At 39.4% G+C, this 15,385-nt stretch overlaps 1 protein-coding gene across 10 annotated transcripts in view; it reads left to right on the top strand.

Annotated features, from left to right (window-relative positions):
- The window catches only part of TRIP12 (thyroid hormone receptor interactor 12), a 66,196-nt gene that overhangs the window by 9,484 nt on the left and 41,327 nt on the right, over positions 1–15,385 (top strand). For all 10 annotated transcript variants that reach the window (XR_008207728.1, XM_052686827.1, XM_052686822.1 and 7 more), the window contains exon 2: positions 13,462–13,608. Coding sequence is in view for 9 of the 10 variants with exons in the window: in XM_052686827.1 (XP_052542787.1) it covers positions 13,511–13,608 (98 nt within the window). In the remaining variant the exon portion in view is untranslated. The remainder of the gene's footprint in view (positions 1–13,461; positions 13,609–15,385) is intronic.

Raw genomic sequence — 15,385 nt, 5'->3', positions numbered from 1 at the left:
GCTCTTCACTGCTTTGCAGATGTCTCAGAGTCGTTTGCTGTTCATTACTTTTGACGTGAGTATTGTTCAGGAAGGGTGGGAGTAGAAGGCAGCAATTTGCTAGTTTTGATTGTTTGGGGGAAAATAAAAGGGTTGAAGGAAACAGCTGGGGTTTAGATAAATGTATCACTTGAGTAGCTGTGTTGAAACAAGTGGAGATTGTAACAATTAGACAGTTTGTATCTTATTTCACTGTTACCTTCTACAGGTAGTGGTCTGCTCACAAGTACCTTCTGGTGAACTTAGATGCTGATATTTTCCATTTGGATCCTATTTAATGGTAATTGGCTGTTTTAAGTAGTTTTGCATTCAAGAAAAAAATAGTGCATGACCTCTCCTTAAGTCTGAAAGTGATAGTAAGTGCTCTGATCTCTGTTCAGAAAACTTTCCGTTCTGGCATTTGCTGATGTTCTGTCATTACTCAATTAGTTTTTCAAGACTTAATTGCATCACAAATTTAAGATTGTCTGCCTTCAAGTATTCAATATGTGTAAGTGGGCTTAACTTCCAGAAAATGTTCTTTCCAACCTTTTCTTTTTTTTTCTTTTCAAAATTTGTCCTTCAACCACCGTAGCAGCATGTAAGTATCTCCAATTTACCTGTGCCTGAAGGAACTACAATATATTAAACAGCTTTTCTTTCTTTCTGTAGTCTGCTTGCAGTAAGAGACAGCTTTGAAGCTGGAAGGAGTGGAAAGCTGTGGTCTAATAGTCCTCATCAGGGAGTACGTGCCGAACTCTAATTCAGTGAGAATATCTTTCTACCTGCACTCCTAGAGTAAACAAATAAAATCTCATTGCAGTAATGTTACGGAAGGTATATTTGAAAGAACAAACCTTAAATATTAGTTTCTCACAAAAGTGATTATTCCTAGAAATACCATTAACAGTACTGGGATCTCTTTAAAGAGTGTTTTTTTGTTGTTGTTGTTTTTTACCTTATTGTGTTTCTGGATCATTTTTGCTTCAGGGTTCTTTAAATGCCTTATTTTTAGCCTAAAATACACTGTTGGCAGCTAAGAGGAAGAGAACAACAAAATGATGTAGTATGTTTAAGTGTTCGGTTGATATGTCAGTGACTCCAGCTGTTTTGTCATAAATATTCTGTCATTAAAGCCTGTTGCTCATCCAGGGATCTCCACACTTCCCTTAAGGAAGATGTTCAGAAGACGTTAACCCAGTGTGCATAAGCTTGTAATAGTTCAGGTGAGAAATTCAAGGACTGAGAGTTCTGTGCTCAGTCTCATGAGCGCTGCTCTGAAATGACTTATTGTGACAAGTAGAAAAGATGCAAGCTATTGTATTTCCCCTGAATCTCAGGTAGCCTGTGTGAAACATAGCTGAGCTGCTGCTTGTAAGCCTCTATCATTACACATAATCTAACCTGTTTTGAAAACAAAGCAGCAGCAACAAAAAAAACTCTAAAGAATTGACCAAAGAAAAACAACATCCATTGATATTAAAAGCAGAAAGTGACAGGTGCGAATCTGTACCTGTAGCAGCTGAAAGCAGAAGCTCAACCTATAGTAGAATAAAGTGATGTAAATACCTAAGTAAAGAAAGTCAAGGTGCATCCAAAATCAAGGTTGCTAGTTGCTACTTGTATTTCAGGTTATGGCATCCAAGTAGATTTGCACTGGGTGGTGAGCTTTCCCTGTCACTGAAGAGTTGGAGGGTTGGTGGACCACCTCTGAGATGGGAACAAGTTTAGCATATTCCTCTGTGACTGGGTATGAACTAAACTGCATTGTCCTTTCTGCTTGTGTAGACTGGAACAATGTTTGTGGTGGGAGAAGTTGATCTAATTTCACGTTGTTGCAGCAGAATTCTCAAAGTTTTATCAATGACCCTGTGATAAGTTCTGTGTCTGTTCTTTTACAATGTTGGTATAAACTTGTACGGGTGGAATCATTTGTTTTGACTCAATTCCCAAAGTTGGGTATACTCAACTGTAACATGAGAAAGCTCTGTGTCACTGCTAGGGTAAAACCAGTAATCGTAGTCTATCTCTGTAGCTTCTGAGGTGTTTGCGTGAGAGGAGAAGCTTGAAGTAATGATATACCCAAAGGTGACAGCTTTAGATAAATGTATGTGGCTGTTGGAGCATCTTCTGGCAAGTACACAAGGCCTTCACTCGGATTTTTGGATAAGAGGAACCAATTTCTGTTTCTAGTTTGCTTTGGTGACCACGTTCCCTAAGATGATTCTTGAGAAACCTCGTTGAGCTTTTAACTACCACCAGTACTGTGGGATTCTTTGGAGGATAAAGTGGTATTAAGCTGAAAAACTAAAGCATCAACAGATAGCTCTAATGGCTGACTAGTTTGTGTTTTCTCTCCATCTCCTGTACTGTAATTTTAATGGTAAGTTGTCTTGTGTGAAGAGTATTGTTTGAGTGCAAATAGTGTTATCACTGTTTAGTGTTAAAAAAGATAGCTAGAAAGCATAAAAGGAGGGGGAGGATAGTGCTGTTTTTGGCTCAAAATGTCTGTTGTATGTCATTTTAATTATAAAATAATTCCTTTTAAGGTGAAAAGTGTTTCTTTTCAAAAACAAAACAAAAAAAAACCAACAAAAACCACATCATATATATAAAAAACAACAACAAAACCAAGCCCATAAAACAAAGGCCACTCCCTTCCTTGAGATGCTCAGACTCTGTCATGAAATGGAATAAATGTATATTGTAATGGCGTAAGCCGACCTTGATATTTGAAGCTACAACAACAGGCTGTTTTATGGAGTTGTCTTTCTAGCAAGTTAAAGTAGACATCCATGATTAAAGCATTAATAAACAGTGCTATTTCAATAAGCACTGTTTACAAGCTGCTGAATCTGTATGGAGTAGTTCATGGACAGGTTAGACTGTTTCCAAGTGCAGTACACAGTATCGGTGTACTTTCTACAGGAGAAGCTGTTAAATGCAAAGGAGAGGTACCAATAAAGTATAGGAAGCTTAGAAGGAAGACACAAAGTTCAACTCAGCATCTTTGGTAACAAATGGGTGTTGGAAATACTGCGACTAACTACTTCAAAGATGTGAACTGGGGAAACAGTGGCAGTAGAGATGGCATGATGGGTAGAACACTTCATTGCTCACTAATCTTATGTGGGATGTGGATGTGCATAACTGACTATCTTTCATTAGCAAAACAGATGTAGGATCAAGGAGAGGCTGCAGCCTTTAGGAAATAATTAAATTTTGCATTTAGTATGGTGAGATGCTGAGCAGAGGGAAGGAAGAAACTGTTCTCACTTCTCGGCCTACAGGTATTTTTTTTTTTCCTTCACAAGCCTGTCTGCTTTGTTCTTTAATCCTTCCCTGAAGTCAGTCGTTGCCTGTGTTTGTTTATTACTCAACTGTTATAAAGAGGTGTTCTATCTTGCATCGTGAACAAGCAGTCCTCTTCTTTTGTTTGCCTCCAGTCTGCCCTACTAGTGCATTTTTATTATTCAGCCTAAAATAAATAGCGAGGGGAAAGGGATGTGCAGGATAGTTCTAAGTCTGTATGGCTGTCTTGTGGGCTTTTTAAGAAAGAGCAAACGTGCAAAAATGGTTGGTTTTGTTTAAGAGTTGGTGAATTTTGCATTTTATTTCAGTGCCACATTAACAGTATGAGCTCTTTTCCTGTTTTCAGAAATATTTCAAGGAGACTGGCTAGACAGATGCAGGCTTTGGAGAAAAACCTTTAGTCATTGTGCACACAAAATATTTAAAAGAAGCCCTGTCTTCCTTTCCTCTTTGCTTCCAGCTCTGGATATGGTCTGCTCTGGATAAGGTACCTGTTTTTGGAGGTAATTGTATGTTGTCACTTTTTATCCTACATTAATCCTACATTAATGCTTAAAAGGTTGCCCATATAGGAGGCAATCACAGACAGATTGCATGAGTAGAGGCTTATCAAATCAGTTGTAATATCCAGATATTACAACAAGCCCAAACTCTAGAAGGTTTAGAGCCCTGCTTATTCTTTTGTAAGTATCTCACACCTGTGGAAAACTGTTCTTTTGATCTGTGTGGTCTGTGAATCTTCTCAGTACACTGGAGAGCTGGAGGGTAACTAAAAAACGTTGAACAGGTTGAGGTGGCATGTTGTAGGTTGTCTCCTTGCCAGGCCAATAAGGAAACTTTCTTCCTACTCTGACCATCAGTAAGGAATTCAGGCTTGGGTAAACCTGGCCAAGTTAAAACTGAATAAACACACCTTGTTTTCCATCAAGATGGTAATCTAGTGAACTGTAACATATAGCTGTGGAGTTAAGGATGTTGCTTGGGTGAGGAAAATATGTGGTAGTCTGCAGGTGTAGGGGTAAGAAGCAGAAAAAGGGGCTGGTGCTAATCATGTGGGAAGGAAGGGGAGGAATTTGTCTTGCTTTTATTTGTATTTTAGGGGGAAAAGTAGGTTCTTGTTGAGCATAAAACTAAGATTGGCATCCTGCTAAAAATCAGGTTCTAATGTTAAGACTTGCTCAGGTTTAATATCTTAACTCTTTGTGTTCAGTCTCTGTGCGTGTGTATGACTTTTTTTCCCATGCTCCAGCCTCCATGTACAATGCCTTGTTTCTCATTTTATTTGTTAGTAATGATGAAGTGTGTTTATAGCAGGGTAAGCAGTCTCATCAGTATGCATGCTGTGAAGTTTTTTCTTGTATAAAGCTCAGTATTCAGGCTCTTGACAATTTTTTGTTCCCATGACCTTTTGAAGTGCAATGGTATAAGCTAATGTTGTATGTTCTTTTGTGTAGTCATGTGAAAGAATAGCTCTGAGCATGGTAAATTCCTGATCCTATCACTGATAGGATCCGCTTAAAGGCAGTTTAATCCTCAGTGTCTAACAGGTGTTGCTCTGGGTGTGACTTCCATTTGTTCAGCTTTAAACACAGCTTCTTTTCTTTTTCTCTGTACATACATTATGTACTCTGATCCATGGTTTGATACAAGGTGAATGTCTTAATGGTGTATATTTATGTATTATATTGTATAGGAATCTTGCTATGTAGCAGGCTCACGACTTCTTTGTGTAGCATTTGGGTGAGAGAAGCTTTGGAGGAGGGTGTGGCCTGCTTGAGATGGCATTGGGAAGGAAGTCTCAACACACATCAGGTACTAAATATTAATGATTTAAAAACAACAACAACAACAAAAAGGCACCGTACCACAAAACAATGAAAAAGCTCCCCAAAGTTTCCTAATTTGTCTAAAAATTTTCTAATTGTTATCTTGAAAATGCAAAAGCTTGACCTCCATTTTATCTGTAGGTAAGAGGCAACTATTGCCCCCTCCCATTGAGGATGTAGATTTCTTCCAGCTTTCATCTTTTTTTAACACCTGTATGATTGAACAAGCTTCTCAACTCTGGGCACTTCCAGCTGAAGGTGAATATTACCAACTGAAGACCCGATCTCCTCCCTCTTTACCTTCTTTTCAAGGTTGATCTGCGTAATGCCCTTACTTAGACATGTAATTTTGGTTTCATCTGTGGCACTCTTCTAATCTACGTGTACAGGCCAACTCCTTTGGTATTTTTTTCTTCTTGCCGTAACTTCTGTAAGATCCAGTCCCTGAGTTTTTTCACTCATATAGCTAATAGTTATTCTCTGTTTCCTCTTCTCCTTTAGTTACCCAGAAGATGACTGACACCATTGTATATTGATTTGGTCTTTGGATGGCCAAGCCATGTTTTACTAGCAGCTGGGTTCACTAGCTCTCTTAGAACTTAAGATTGCATGACGGAAGTTGATTAGGAGCTTGGCAGGGCTCGAGCAACTTGCCATGCCACAACTTGGAGCATGTATTGTGTAGCAGGCTCTGCAGTCATGTGGTGCTGTTGCCTGTATCTCAATTTGGGGCTCTGTGTGCCAGATATTGGCTTCACTGATGGAAGCCCTCTGCTGTTACTTTGCCATGCCGGTCTGCTTGGTCTTACTTGACCACCTGCCTGCTAGTTTGTCCTCATCTTGGTGATTTCACAGATCTGTATTTTGTGAAGAACTGCTGCTTCTGTTCAATTTATTTAAAAAGTTGTACTCCAGTGACTGCTAACAAGCCAAAACAACTCTTGTGTAAGCACCAGGTAGCAGAATTGTGTACTGGGACTCGAATAGCACAAACTTCTCTGTTCAGTAGCTTGTTGACAGGTAAGAGTCAGTTTCAGAGTTCCTGTAAAGAGTGGAATTAAGCTCTCGCTGTATCAGCTGAGTTGGCAGGGAGATTTTGATCTGATGTAGGTGGACAGAAGAAACTTTGGAAGTGCAGATTCCTTGCTTATGATGAGGTGGCTTAAATATCTCTGGACTTCTGGAGTTGAGCTTTTGTTGATTGACTCACAGCTGTCTAGACTGTACTCTACTGAACACACTAGCTGCTAGGTCCCCAGGCTTTTGATAGCCTTCATAGTTGTGAGCAGAAACAAAATGAATTGCTGCTGAATTGACTGAAGTACGCAAGAGAATTTAGTGTTTAATTGGTTTTAAAATCAAAACGAAAAAGCAAAAGCAAGACACTGAAAGCAGAAGCTACAGGTGTTGTAAACATAAAAACATTTACATGGCATTCTGCTGCTGAGAGCATTCCTTTGCTTTGTTAATGAATTCAAGTTAAATAATACAGTGATGGGAAAAACTTGCATTGAACTAGTTTTGACATGCCAGGAGGGTGACATGGGAGGGTAACAAGCTGTTCTGCAAAGAAAGTGAGCTTAATTTGAGCAAAGTTATGCTCTGGCTTTGTAAATAAACTGGAGAATGGTTTTGATTGTCAGCTCTCTTGCTGATGTTCTTAGAAAAAGGAGGAACAATTGCTCTTGACAGAATTTCTAGTTTAGAAAGATGCAGAATATTAAATAACAATGAAGAATACGTGTTTGTGCAACATAATGTTCTATTTTATTCTTTACTTTTTGTAACTTCTCTTATGGATGAGGGTCTAGGATTGGAATGATGCCAGTGTGGTTTTCAGAACCAAACTGTAGTACAAAGAAGAGTGAAACAACTTGTATGCTTTCTATCCTCCTCTATCATAAGAGAGAGAGCAGCAAAGTGATAGAACTGAAGAGGAATCCCCTTAAAACAGCATCCTGTTTGTTCCATACAGCTCCTTCATTTTGTCTCCACAGCTTCTGGTGCAGAAGAGAGGGTTATAGGAAATGAAAGCTTTTACAACCCTGATGTTATGTAACCTCTTAACCAGCTCTTGAACACAGTCAAGATTTAGTACCAATTTAATTTCTTGGTGCACTTAAATACTGTGGTTTTTTTTCCCCCCCAGCATTTTTGTGAAGGAATGGATTCCTAAGACAACTGAGCCCACCTTGTACTCTACATTTGCTTGTACAGAATAGAACATGATAGTGGGTTTTGGTTCCTTTTTGCTCTTCAAATGAATAGGAATGTTCTGCTGCCCTATTTTTGGTGTTTTTTTTCATTTGTGGCCATCCCTTCTACTGATATGTTTCTCTTGGCTCTTTAGTTATTTTGTCTTGTTGACTGGTTATCAAGCTGTCAGTAGGAGAAATGCTCTTCTATCACTCTGATCAGCTTCAAGTTTGGTATTTCAGTTTGGACCCAGGGGACCGGCTAATGTTTCAGTTGTGCTTTAAACCAATCCACTGTTTTCTTTCTAACCTGGTGATTGTTTAGGTCTCCATAATCTTTAATAGTTTGAAGGAAACTTAAAACCTTGTTTGCTTTTACTCAGCAGAAGGGCTGTGCAGTCTGAGGCTTTAAGTTCAGCTGACCTGCTAGGAGTAGGGATAGTGCTCTGCTGCAGCTTGGAACATTTTTGTACCGTCACCATAATGTTCTTAGCAGCTGCAGGTTGTGTGTTACTGTCTGCCATTGTGAGTTTGCCCTAAACAGTACTTAATGTCTGACTTCTCTGGACTATACTTTTCAAGCTTCAGTATGTTGTGCTAAGCTGTCTTACAGTCTTTTCACCAATGGAAGTTGACAGTTAAGGATATTACTTTGCGGACTTGGGGCCTTTGTGTGTGTATGTAACCTGTTGGGATGACATCACAGAATCACGGAATTGTAGGGGTTGGAAGGGACCTCCAGAGATCATCGAATGGTCCAGCATAACAGCTGGGGCATTCTTCTTGTAAGCAGTGCTGTGCATCTTTTTCAGAGACATTTTCAGGGCTCTTTTCTGCTCTGGGAGTTTTTTAATCTTCATATTGATGTACTGAATTTTCCAGCTGCCAATTAGTTGTATAGTTCCCCTTATTCTGAACTGTAAGATCATGAATGAAGATATTTTTAGCTTCTCTCCCTTCCTCTTGTGCTAAGATTTTATCTTCCCAATCTCTGTTTTTTATTGAATACATGTATGTGTAGATTTGGTACGGAGAAACTTAATCTGGTGGCTACATCCTTTCAGGCTTCCAGTGACTGGTGGACATGACTTTGTGTGCTGCTGGAATGGGTAGCAGAGTTTGAGCTTTTGGATTCCCACTGCAGGGAAGAGCTGGCTGCTTAATGTATCAAGAGCCAAAAGACATAGTAATCTCTTAATGGCCAGCTGTGTTGTGAAGTCAGTAGATCAGTGAGTAACTCTGCATGCTTGACTGACTTATGTGGACAGTTCATAGCTTGAGTGTACTTACTGGTGCTGGAGAAGTTTTCTGCAGTATCTGTAACTATTGCTATGTTTCTCAACTGATTGAGAAATGCTTCTACTTTAACAACTGCAGAGCAACTGAATTACCAGGAACTGTTCAATTGCAAGTAACTCTAGGAAGCAAATTTTTTTTTGTCAGCAATTTGAAAGAATCTGTCTCTAGTTTGTAGCTTGTACATTGTCTGAAGCTAGTGAGCGCAAAAATGGTTATTGAGCTGGTCACGAGTCTGATGTCTTCATTGTCGTCTTTTGATATTTTAGTTCATGTGCATATGTCTTTGCTTTCCTTCTCAAGTTGGTTCATGTTACTGCATCTCAGTTTTCAGGAGCTGCAGTGGGGGGAGTGCTTTCTCGGTGCTTTGTGATTGCAGTGAGAAATAGGGCCAGAGTTGTTTTCTCACCAAGGTTGTGTCTTGGACAGGTGCAGTATGTGTCCTTGCACAACTGTACATTTGGGCATGTCTGAGGTCTCAGGTCACTAGAATGATATCTCTTGCATGGCTTTTTATCAAATGCTTTTGCTGAAACTTTTTCTGGTAGTTGATGTCTCTTCCTTGCATGTCCTTACACACCTGGCATGGTGTTTCGGTATTTAACTGGTGATGTCATCTTTCCTCATCAGGGGATCACTTATGATTCACGTTTTGCCTTTCTGCTCTTGCAGTGTATTTTGGTTTAGGAGTTGTTGCATGTCAGCAGAATTGGAGAACTCTGGCACGACCGAAGGCCCTGCCTTCAGCAGGAGGCTGGACCAGGTCATCTGCAGAGGTTTCTTCCAGCCAGAGCTTTCTGTGATTCTAACTTGATACTTGTGCTGCAATTGAACCCTGTAGTAAAAAGGCATCAGGTCTGAACAAAGTTTGCTGTTAAATTCTGCTTCTGCTCTCATTAATATTTTAATAACTTTCTCTAAAGGAACTGACAAAGCTGTGCAGCTTTAAGTTTACAGAAATGCTGTGCTGGAGCAAGTATAGAAATCTAACACCTTCTGGATGTGCTTTTCAAGAACAAACTTGGTTTTTGTCTTCAAGAACAAACTTGGTTTTTGTCTTCCTTTTCTGACTGAAGAAGTGTTTCAGTACCAACAAGTTGGCTAATCTTCTTTGCTGTGGCAGTTGGTCTCTGTACTGAATTCACTTTAGTCAGTGTTTCTGGGCTTTTGCCTCTTTGCTTTTTTTTTTCTTCCCCTCTCCCCCACCCCCCCCCCCCGACTTCAGGGGGTGAATCCAAAAAATAACATTATCCAACCCAGTGCGTGATTTGGTGTAAATCTATTTGGTTCCTGTATCAAAGAAGTTAATGTGACAAAATCAATAGATGCAGTGCAGCAGGTGAACTATAGCATGCCGTACCACTGTTAAATAATGTCATCAGCTTGTGGCTTTTCCACAGAGAGAAGATAGCAGTGAAAAGAAAGAAGAAACTGGGTGGTAGATTGCTTATTTCTGTGTTGGAGGAAGAAAGGCTTGGCATTCCTTAAGGCCCAGTACTTTCATACAACTGAGTGAGTCTTTGTATGAATGACACTGAAATTCAACATCCTTACTGTATCTTATGGGACTATCTTTTTTTTTTTTTTTTTCCTCTTGAGAATGGATACTTGTCAGGCAGAAGGGGAGGGTGATGAGAATTTGGAAAAAGCGGTCATAGGAAATATTTTTTTTCTAGGAAGTCTTCAGTATTGTTACTCTACTCACTCCCTCAGTCATTCCATGAACTATTTCTACAAGCAAGAAAGGTAAAAGTCTGCCTGGGGATAAGAGCTTCTGCTCTTAGTTGGAGTGCAAGAACCTGAAAAATTATTATGCCACTAAGACTCTGGAAAAGAATTTCATAAACCAGCTCTGAAGATGATCCAAGTAGATTAGGGGAGCCCTCTTCTCATGGAAAGACCTGTTTGCTTTTTATAGGTTTTGTTACCAGTTTGCTGTGTCATGTTGTTAGTGGCTGTAGAGCCTGTTGGAGTGCTTTGGTTTACTCATTCTCTTTTCCTTCCAGTAGCTGAAATCACTGTCCAGCATCCTTCAGCAGGTACTTTTGGGTGCTGAATAATACTCAAATAGAGGCTTGTTCTGTATTTGTCCTTCCCCTGCCTTTTAGGATTAAAAAAAGGTAAATGCAAAGGCTTCCACTGTAAGCTGACAGGTATCTTTTGTATCTTCTGTTCTTTTGGAACCTTGCCAGTAATGTGAGCTATAGCATTCGTAAGAGTTATGTTAGTAAAATTAATTTCTGTGTACCTTTTCTTTATATTACTATAAACAAGACAACAGGTAGCTGTAATAAGGATGGGTTTATTACACCAGAAGAATATTATGCAAGCTGATGATTAGATGTCAGTGCTTTTAGGCGTCTTCAGGGGATACATTATGAATTGGTTTGAAACACTGTTTTGCTGAGTTCATCCTCAGTCTAAAGTGGGTGTTTATGAGAAAAGCGTCTGCAGGTCAGTGCTTTTGCATCATTCTATCTGAGAACACTGAGTTGTGATTCAGTAAAAAAGCCATGTTAGTTAATGTAAACATTATACTAGCAGAGGACCTGAGTTTAAAATTTTCGTGTCAAAAAGGTTATCCACTAAAGAAGACCTGATGTGCAGTTGTAATTCTAGTATGGGATGTGGGTGCTTAATGTAGCTGAGGAAATGTCTTAATATGACAGGGCTGCATGTGTGCGTTCAGCTGATGCACTGCGTTGTGCATCTCCTTTGAGTTTAAGCATCTAAGGATGGAGAGGATAAAGCTAAGTGCTTACAGATAGCTTTGCTTCTCCAACCTGAGAACACTTCAGGTTTGGGAACTTCTGAGCTCTATTCCAGTTCTTCTAGTATGTGGAACTCGGTTGTGACCTACTGAGAGCATCACTCTTCCTGTGGAGCTAGTTGGCAGGGCACGTGATGCTCTGTGGCCTCGTATACTTTCAGTGGGATGGAAAGTAATGGCTTGATGTCAAAGGCCACAGCAAAGTCAAGAAGCTGCATCATATTTATAGGTGATCTGGGAGTTGTGGTAGCATGCTACACATTAGGAAACTCAGTTAACTTGAGAGATTTCAATATATGTGTAACTCAGGGTGTATCTTGATTTGACAGATGCCTTACAGGACAAAACAGCTGCCACATCATTATCTGACACAGCTGAAAATACCTTGGGTGTGACTGTGCTGCCTGTGTCTGAAGCATGGGCTGTTCAGGCAGAAGGATGTTGCATTAGGGCTTCTCTGGATGGTGTCAGGACTCCAGGTGCTGGGATTACTTCAGCATCTTCTGGTGTTATGTGGAAAAGCCTGTGTACTGACCCTAGAGGGGAAAGCGTGTGGCTGGTGCAGGAGCCGTGCTGTAGTAAGCATTATTCCTTGCACAATGAATTCGTGGGGAATGTGCATTCTTGCAGCTGGTATGAGAATTATGACAACTATTTTATAATGTGACTGACAAGTTAGCATAAGTACCTTATTTAACCCTTGGCTGACCTCTCTGCTGATGATGCTGCTTCCTCCTTTCTGAAAATGACTTCATAAAACCTGTCTCCTTGTGGGTATTTGCACAGAGATGTCTTTTCATTTGTTCTTTGAATATAAAGAAATAAAGAGAATGCAGAATGGTATTTGGCAGTGCTGTGATTGACTTCAGCTAGGTCCTCCGGATTTCTTACAACTTGCAGTAGAATTAATCTTAGGATTCTGTCTTTCTGCTAGCTTTTGTTCAATTTCACAAATGCTTTCAGAGGAATAGAAATGGCAGACAGTACTTGCCTGCCTATAGTGGTAGTGGCAGATCTTCACACTTACTTTAGTGGAGCCAGTAGAATTGGAGCTGAGCCATACTTACCTGCAGATGAAGTGATCTTTACTCCTGCTGTCAGACTTACTGTGCTTATAGATATTACAGATACAGAATTAGCATGTAGACTGTTGTGTTCTTAAATCTGGGTTGTTTTCCTTGTTTTCCTTCTTGTGGCTTTCTGCACTTGTGAAGGTAGTGGTGTTCTTTTTGTTTTTGTTTTATTTTTTATTTTTTTACACCAGGTTCCACATGATCTTAAAAACAGTGGAACTGGATTTGCTGCTTATGGTCTTGTTCCTGTGCGTTTTGTTTAGAATTTCTGATTTAGCAAAGTGTACAACATCCCCTCTTGACTGAGGACTTACGTGACGCAACCTTGAAATACCTCTATTCCTGAAGAGCAGTTGGCATTGTGGCATTATTTTTATGTGACTATGCACTTTCACTAATTCTTTTTCTAAAATATTTTTTCTCATGAGCTATGTTCTTACAAACAAGAATTTGTTTGAAGCTGGGTCGTTTTTTGTTTTTTTTTTTAAATTATGGTGTATGTTTCTGTACAGATGGAGTTTGATAAATCTGAGAAGGAAGCAGTAACTTCTGTTAGCTTGTGGATACTGCTGCCTAGTCTTCAAACTAGCACTGTCATCTTCTGCAGTGAGTTAAAATTCTTAGTTACTGTTAGATCTCTACAAGGCATTGAGGTTTGACTAGTTAGTGAGGTTTTTCCTTTACGTTAATAAATACAAGTTCTCTTGAATAGCATTAATTGAAGTGCTGCTTTTTTAGCAGACTGTGTCCTGTGTTTAAATATACATGCTGGAAACTGGTTGCTCTGGAAAGCATTTACACCTTTTATGCAGAAGAATCTTGTTCTGTTTGTATTTTAAATAAATTGAAATGCTTTTACTTGTTCAAGCTTTTATTTGAACAATAGCATTTTACATTTTGCTTCTTGAGGCATGACTGTGAGTCTTCGCGTCACAGGTGTTATGAGTCTCTCTTTTTCTCTTGTCTTGCAGTGAATGATAGTGTCTAGAAAGGGTATGTCCCTTCAGGAGAGAGGTGCCAATGTCCAACCGGCCTAATAACAATCCAGGGGGGTCACTGCGACGTTCACAGAGGAACACTGCTGGGGCCCAGCCACAAGACGACGCAGCAGGAGGAAGGTATGATTGCTACTCTTCAGGGTGTCTTCATGTATAAAAGCAAAGTTGATGTGATTTTTAGGGGATGAGCTTTCCTGCTCTGAAATTCAAATACTGAAATTTGAGTGAAATGTTTTCATAAAGGTTGTCTATGCTGTTATTGCTTAGCCTGAGAACATGGAGAATTCATTGTAATTGAGCATGCTCAGCTAGATCAGCAATAGTAAATCGATGTGGAAAAAATGTAACTGAACTGTATTGCCCGAATCACTGGTGGTAACAAATTCCTCTCCCTTCTTCCTTGCCTGATAAGTCTGTAGGGGGCTGGCAAAGATAAAGGTCTGTGAAACCTGGGGAAAACCTGTGTTCCTTTTAGGAATGCCAGTTAAATCAGTATTTTCTGTTCCTTTGCATTGTATGTTAATTCTGTGTAGCTTTTGAATAGTTTAATGACGAAAGGCTTGCCATGTCGTAATATACCAGTGGATTGAGTAGTATCTGTTCTGATAACTGATAGCATCTGTGGTGCAGAACCTTGACATTTTTCTGTGGATGCTGACTGTATAATAATTGCCGTTGAAACTAAAAAATAAGTCTTCACCAAGTGAAGCTTGTTTGGATATGTCGTTTAATTTTTTAATACTAGTCTAAATAAGAAATATGTTAGTACCATTGTAGACAACATCTGTCTGTGTACTCTTTCCTTAGAGATGTTACAGGTGTGCATGTTTGAATACGTGCACTTTAATCTTGGGTTCTCTGGTGTATTAAAATGTTGAAGTTTAGTCTCACCAAGTAACAAGCTCTTACTGTCAAAGGTTTGAACTCCACTTTGTAATGACAACAAGTGGTAGATTTCTCCCTAGTTTAAGGGTTAACTGAAAGCATGGTCATTGTTTGAGAGATGTTAACTATTCTTTTAAGGAAACTTTTAAGGAAATAATTCCCTGAAATGGAGTTTTGCTTTTTCTAATCACTGCACAAATGGAAAAAAAAAATAGTTGATAAACTCAAGGCTTCTGCCCACTGCTTGTACAGCTGCTGACATATATACCTGGTTATTTTGCAGGCCAGCATTGTTTTTGAAGAATATTCCTTCCTTAACTACTGTTTAGGGAACGTAGGTTCTTGAAAATAGAATCTCTGCTGTCTTATGTCAGTTATGTACAGACATCTGTGGTTAGTAAAGCATGTAAAGGCCTGGGTGATAGCACACTGGTTAATGTGATCTTGATGATGAATTCATTTTCTGTGTGTTCTAACTGTAGTAAACACAGGAGCTTTCTCAAGTGAAGTCTGTTGTAAAAGGAGGTTGGAGAGACTTGCTGCTTCTGTTCTGAAATGTTTTTGCATGTCTCTGGCTCTTCTACAGCTTGAAGGCCTCTTGCTAGAATTCAGTTGATTTAGCTTAATGAGCAGATACTCATCACTTATGTAAAGGCTTTAGAAATTGTCAACTCCTATCTGGTCTAATATACAAAAAAGAAATGCAAAGTTTTGCCAGTAAAAGGCATCACAAAAAGAAATTTGTCTTACATGGGTAACAACAGCACAAGCCATTTTGTTTTAGACTGGACTGTATTTATGTCACTCTACTAACTTTTACCCTTGCTATCAAAATGAGTAGTGAAAGCCTATGGTGTGTTTTATACTGGATTTTACTTGTGATTTCACATTCAACACACTAACTTGATCTGACCTTTGAGTGCACGACTTACAGTTTTTTTAGAGAATAAACTGATGTTGGACTTGCCATGGAGAAAGGTTGTTGCATCACAAATTGGCAGTAAGCTTAGTA

This window comes from Tympanuchus pallidicinctus, unplaced genomic scaffold, assembly GCF_026119805.1.
Source record: "Tympanuchus pallidicinctus isolate F22 unplaced genomic scaffold, pur_lepc_1.0 scaffold22, whole genome shotgun sequence".
Classification (NCBI taxonomy): domain Eukaryota; kingdom Metazoa; phylum Chordata; class Aves; order Galliformes; family Phasianidae; genus Tympanuchus; species Tympanuchus pallidicinctus.
This window is presented reverse-complemented; position numbering and strand designations above follow the sequence as displayed.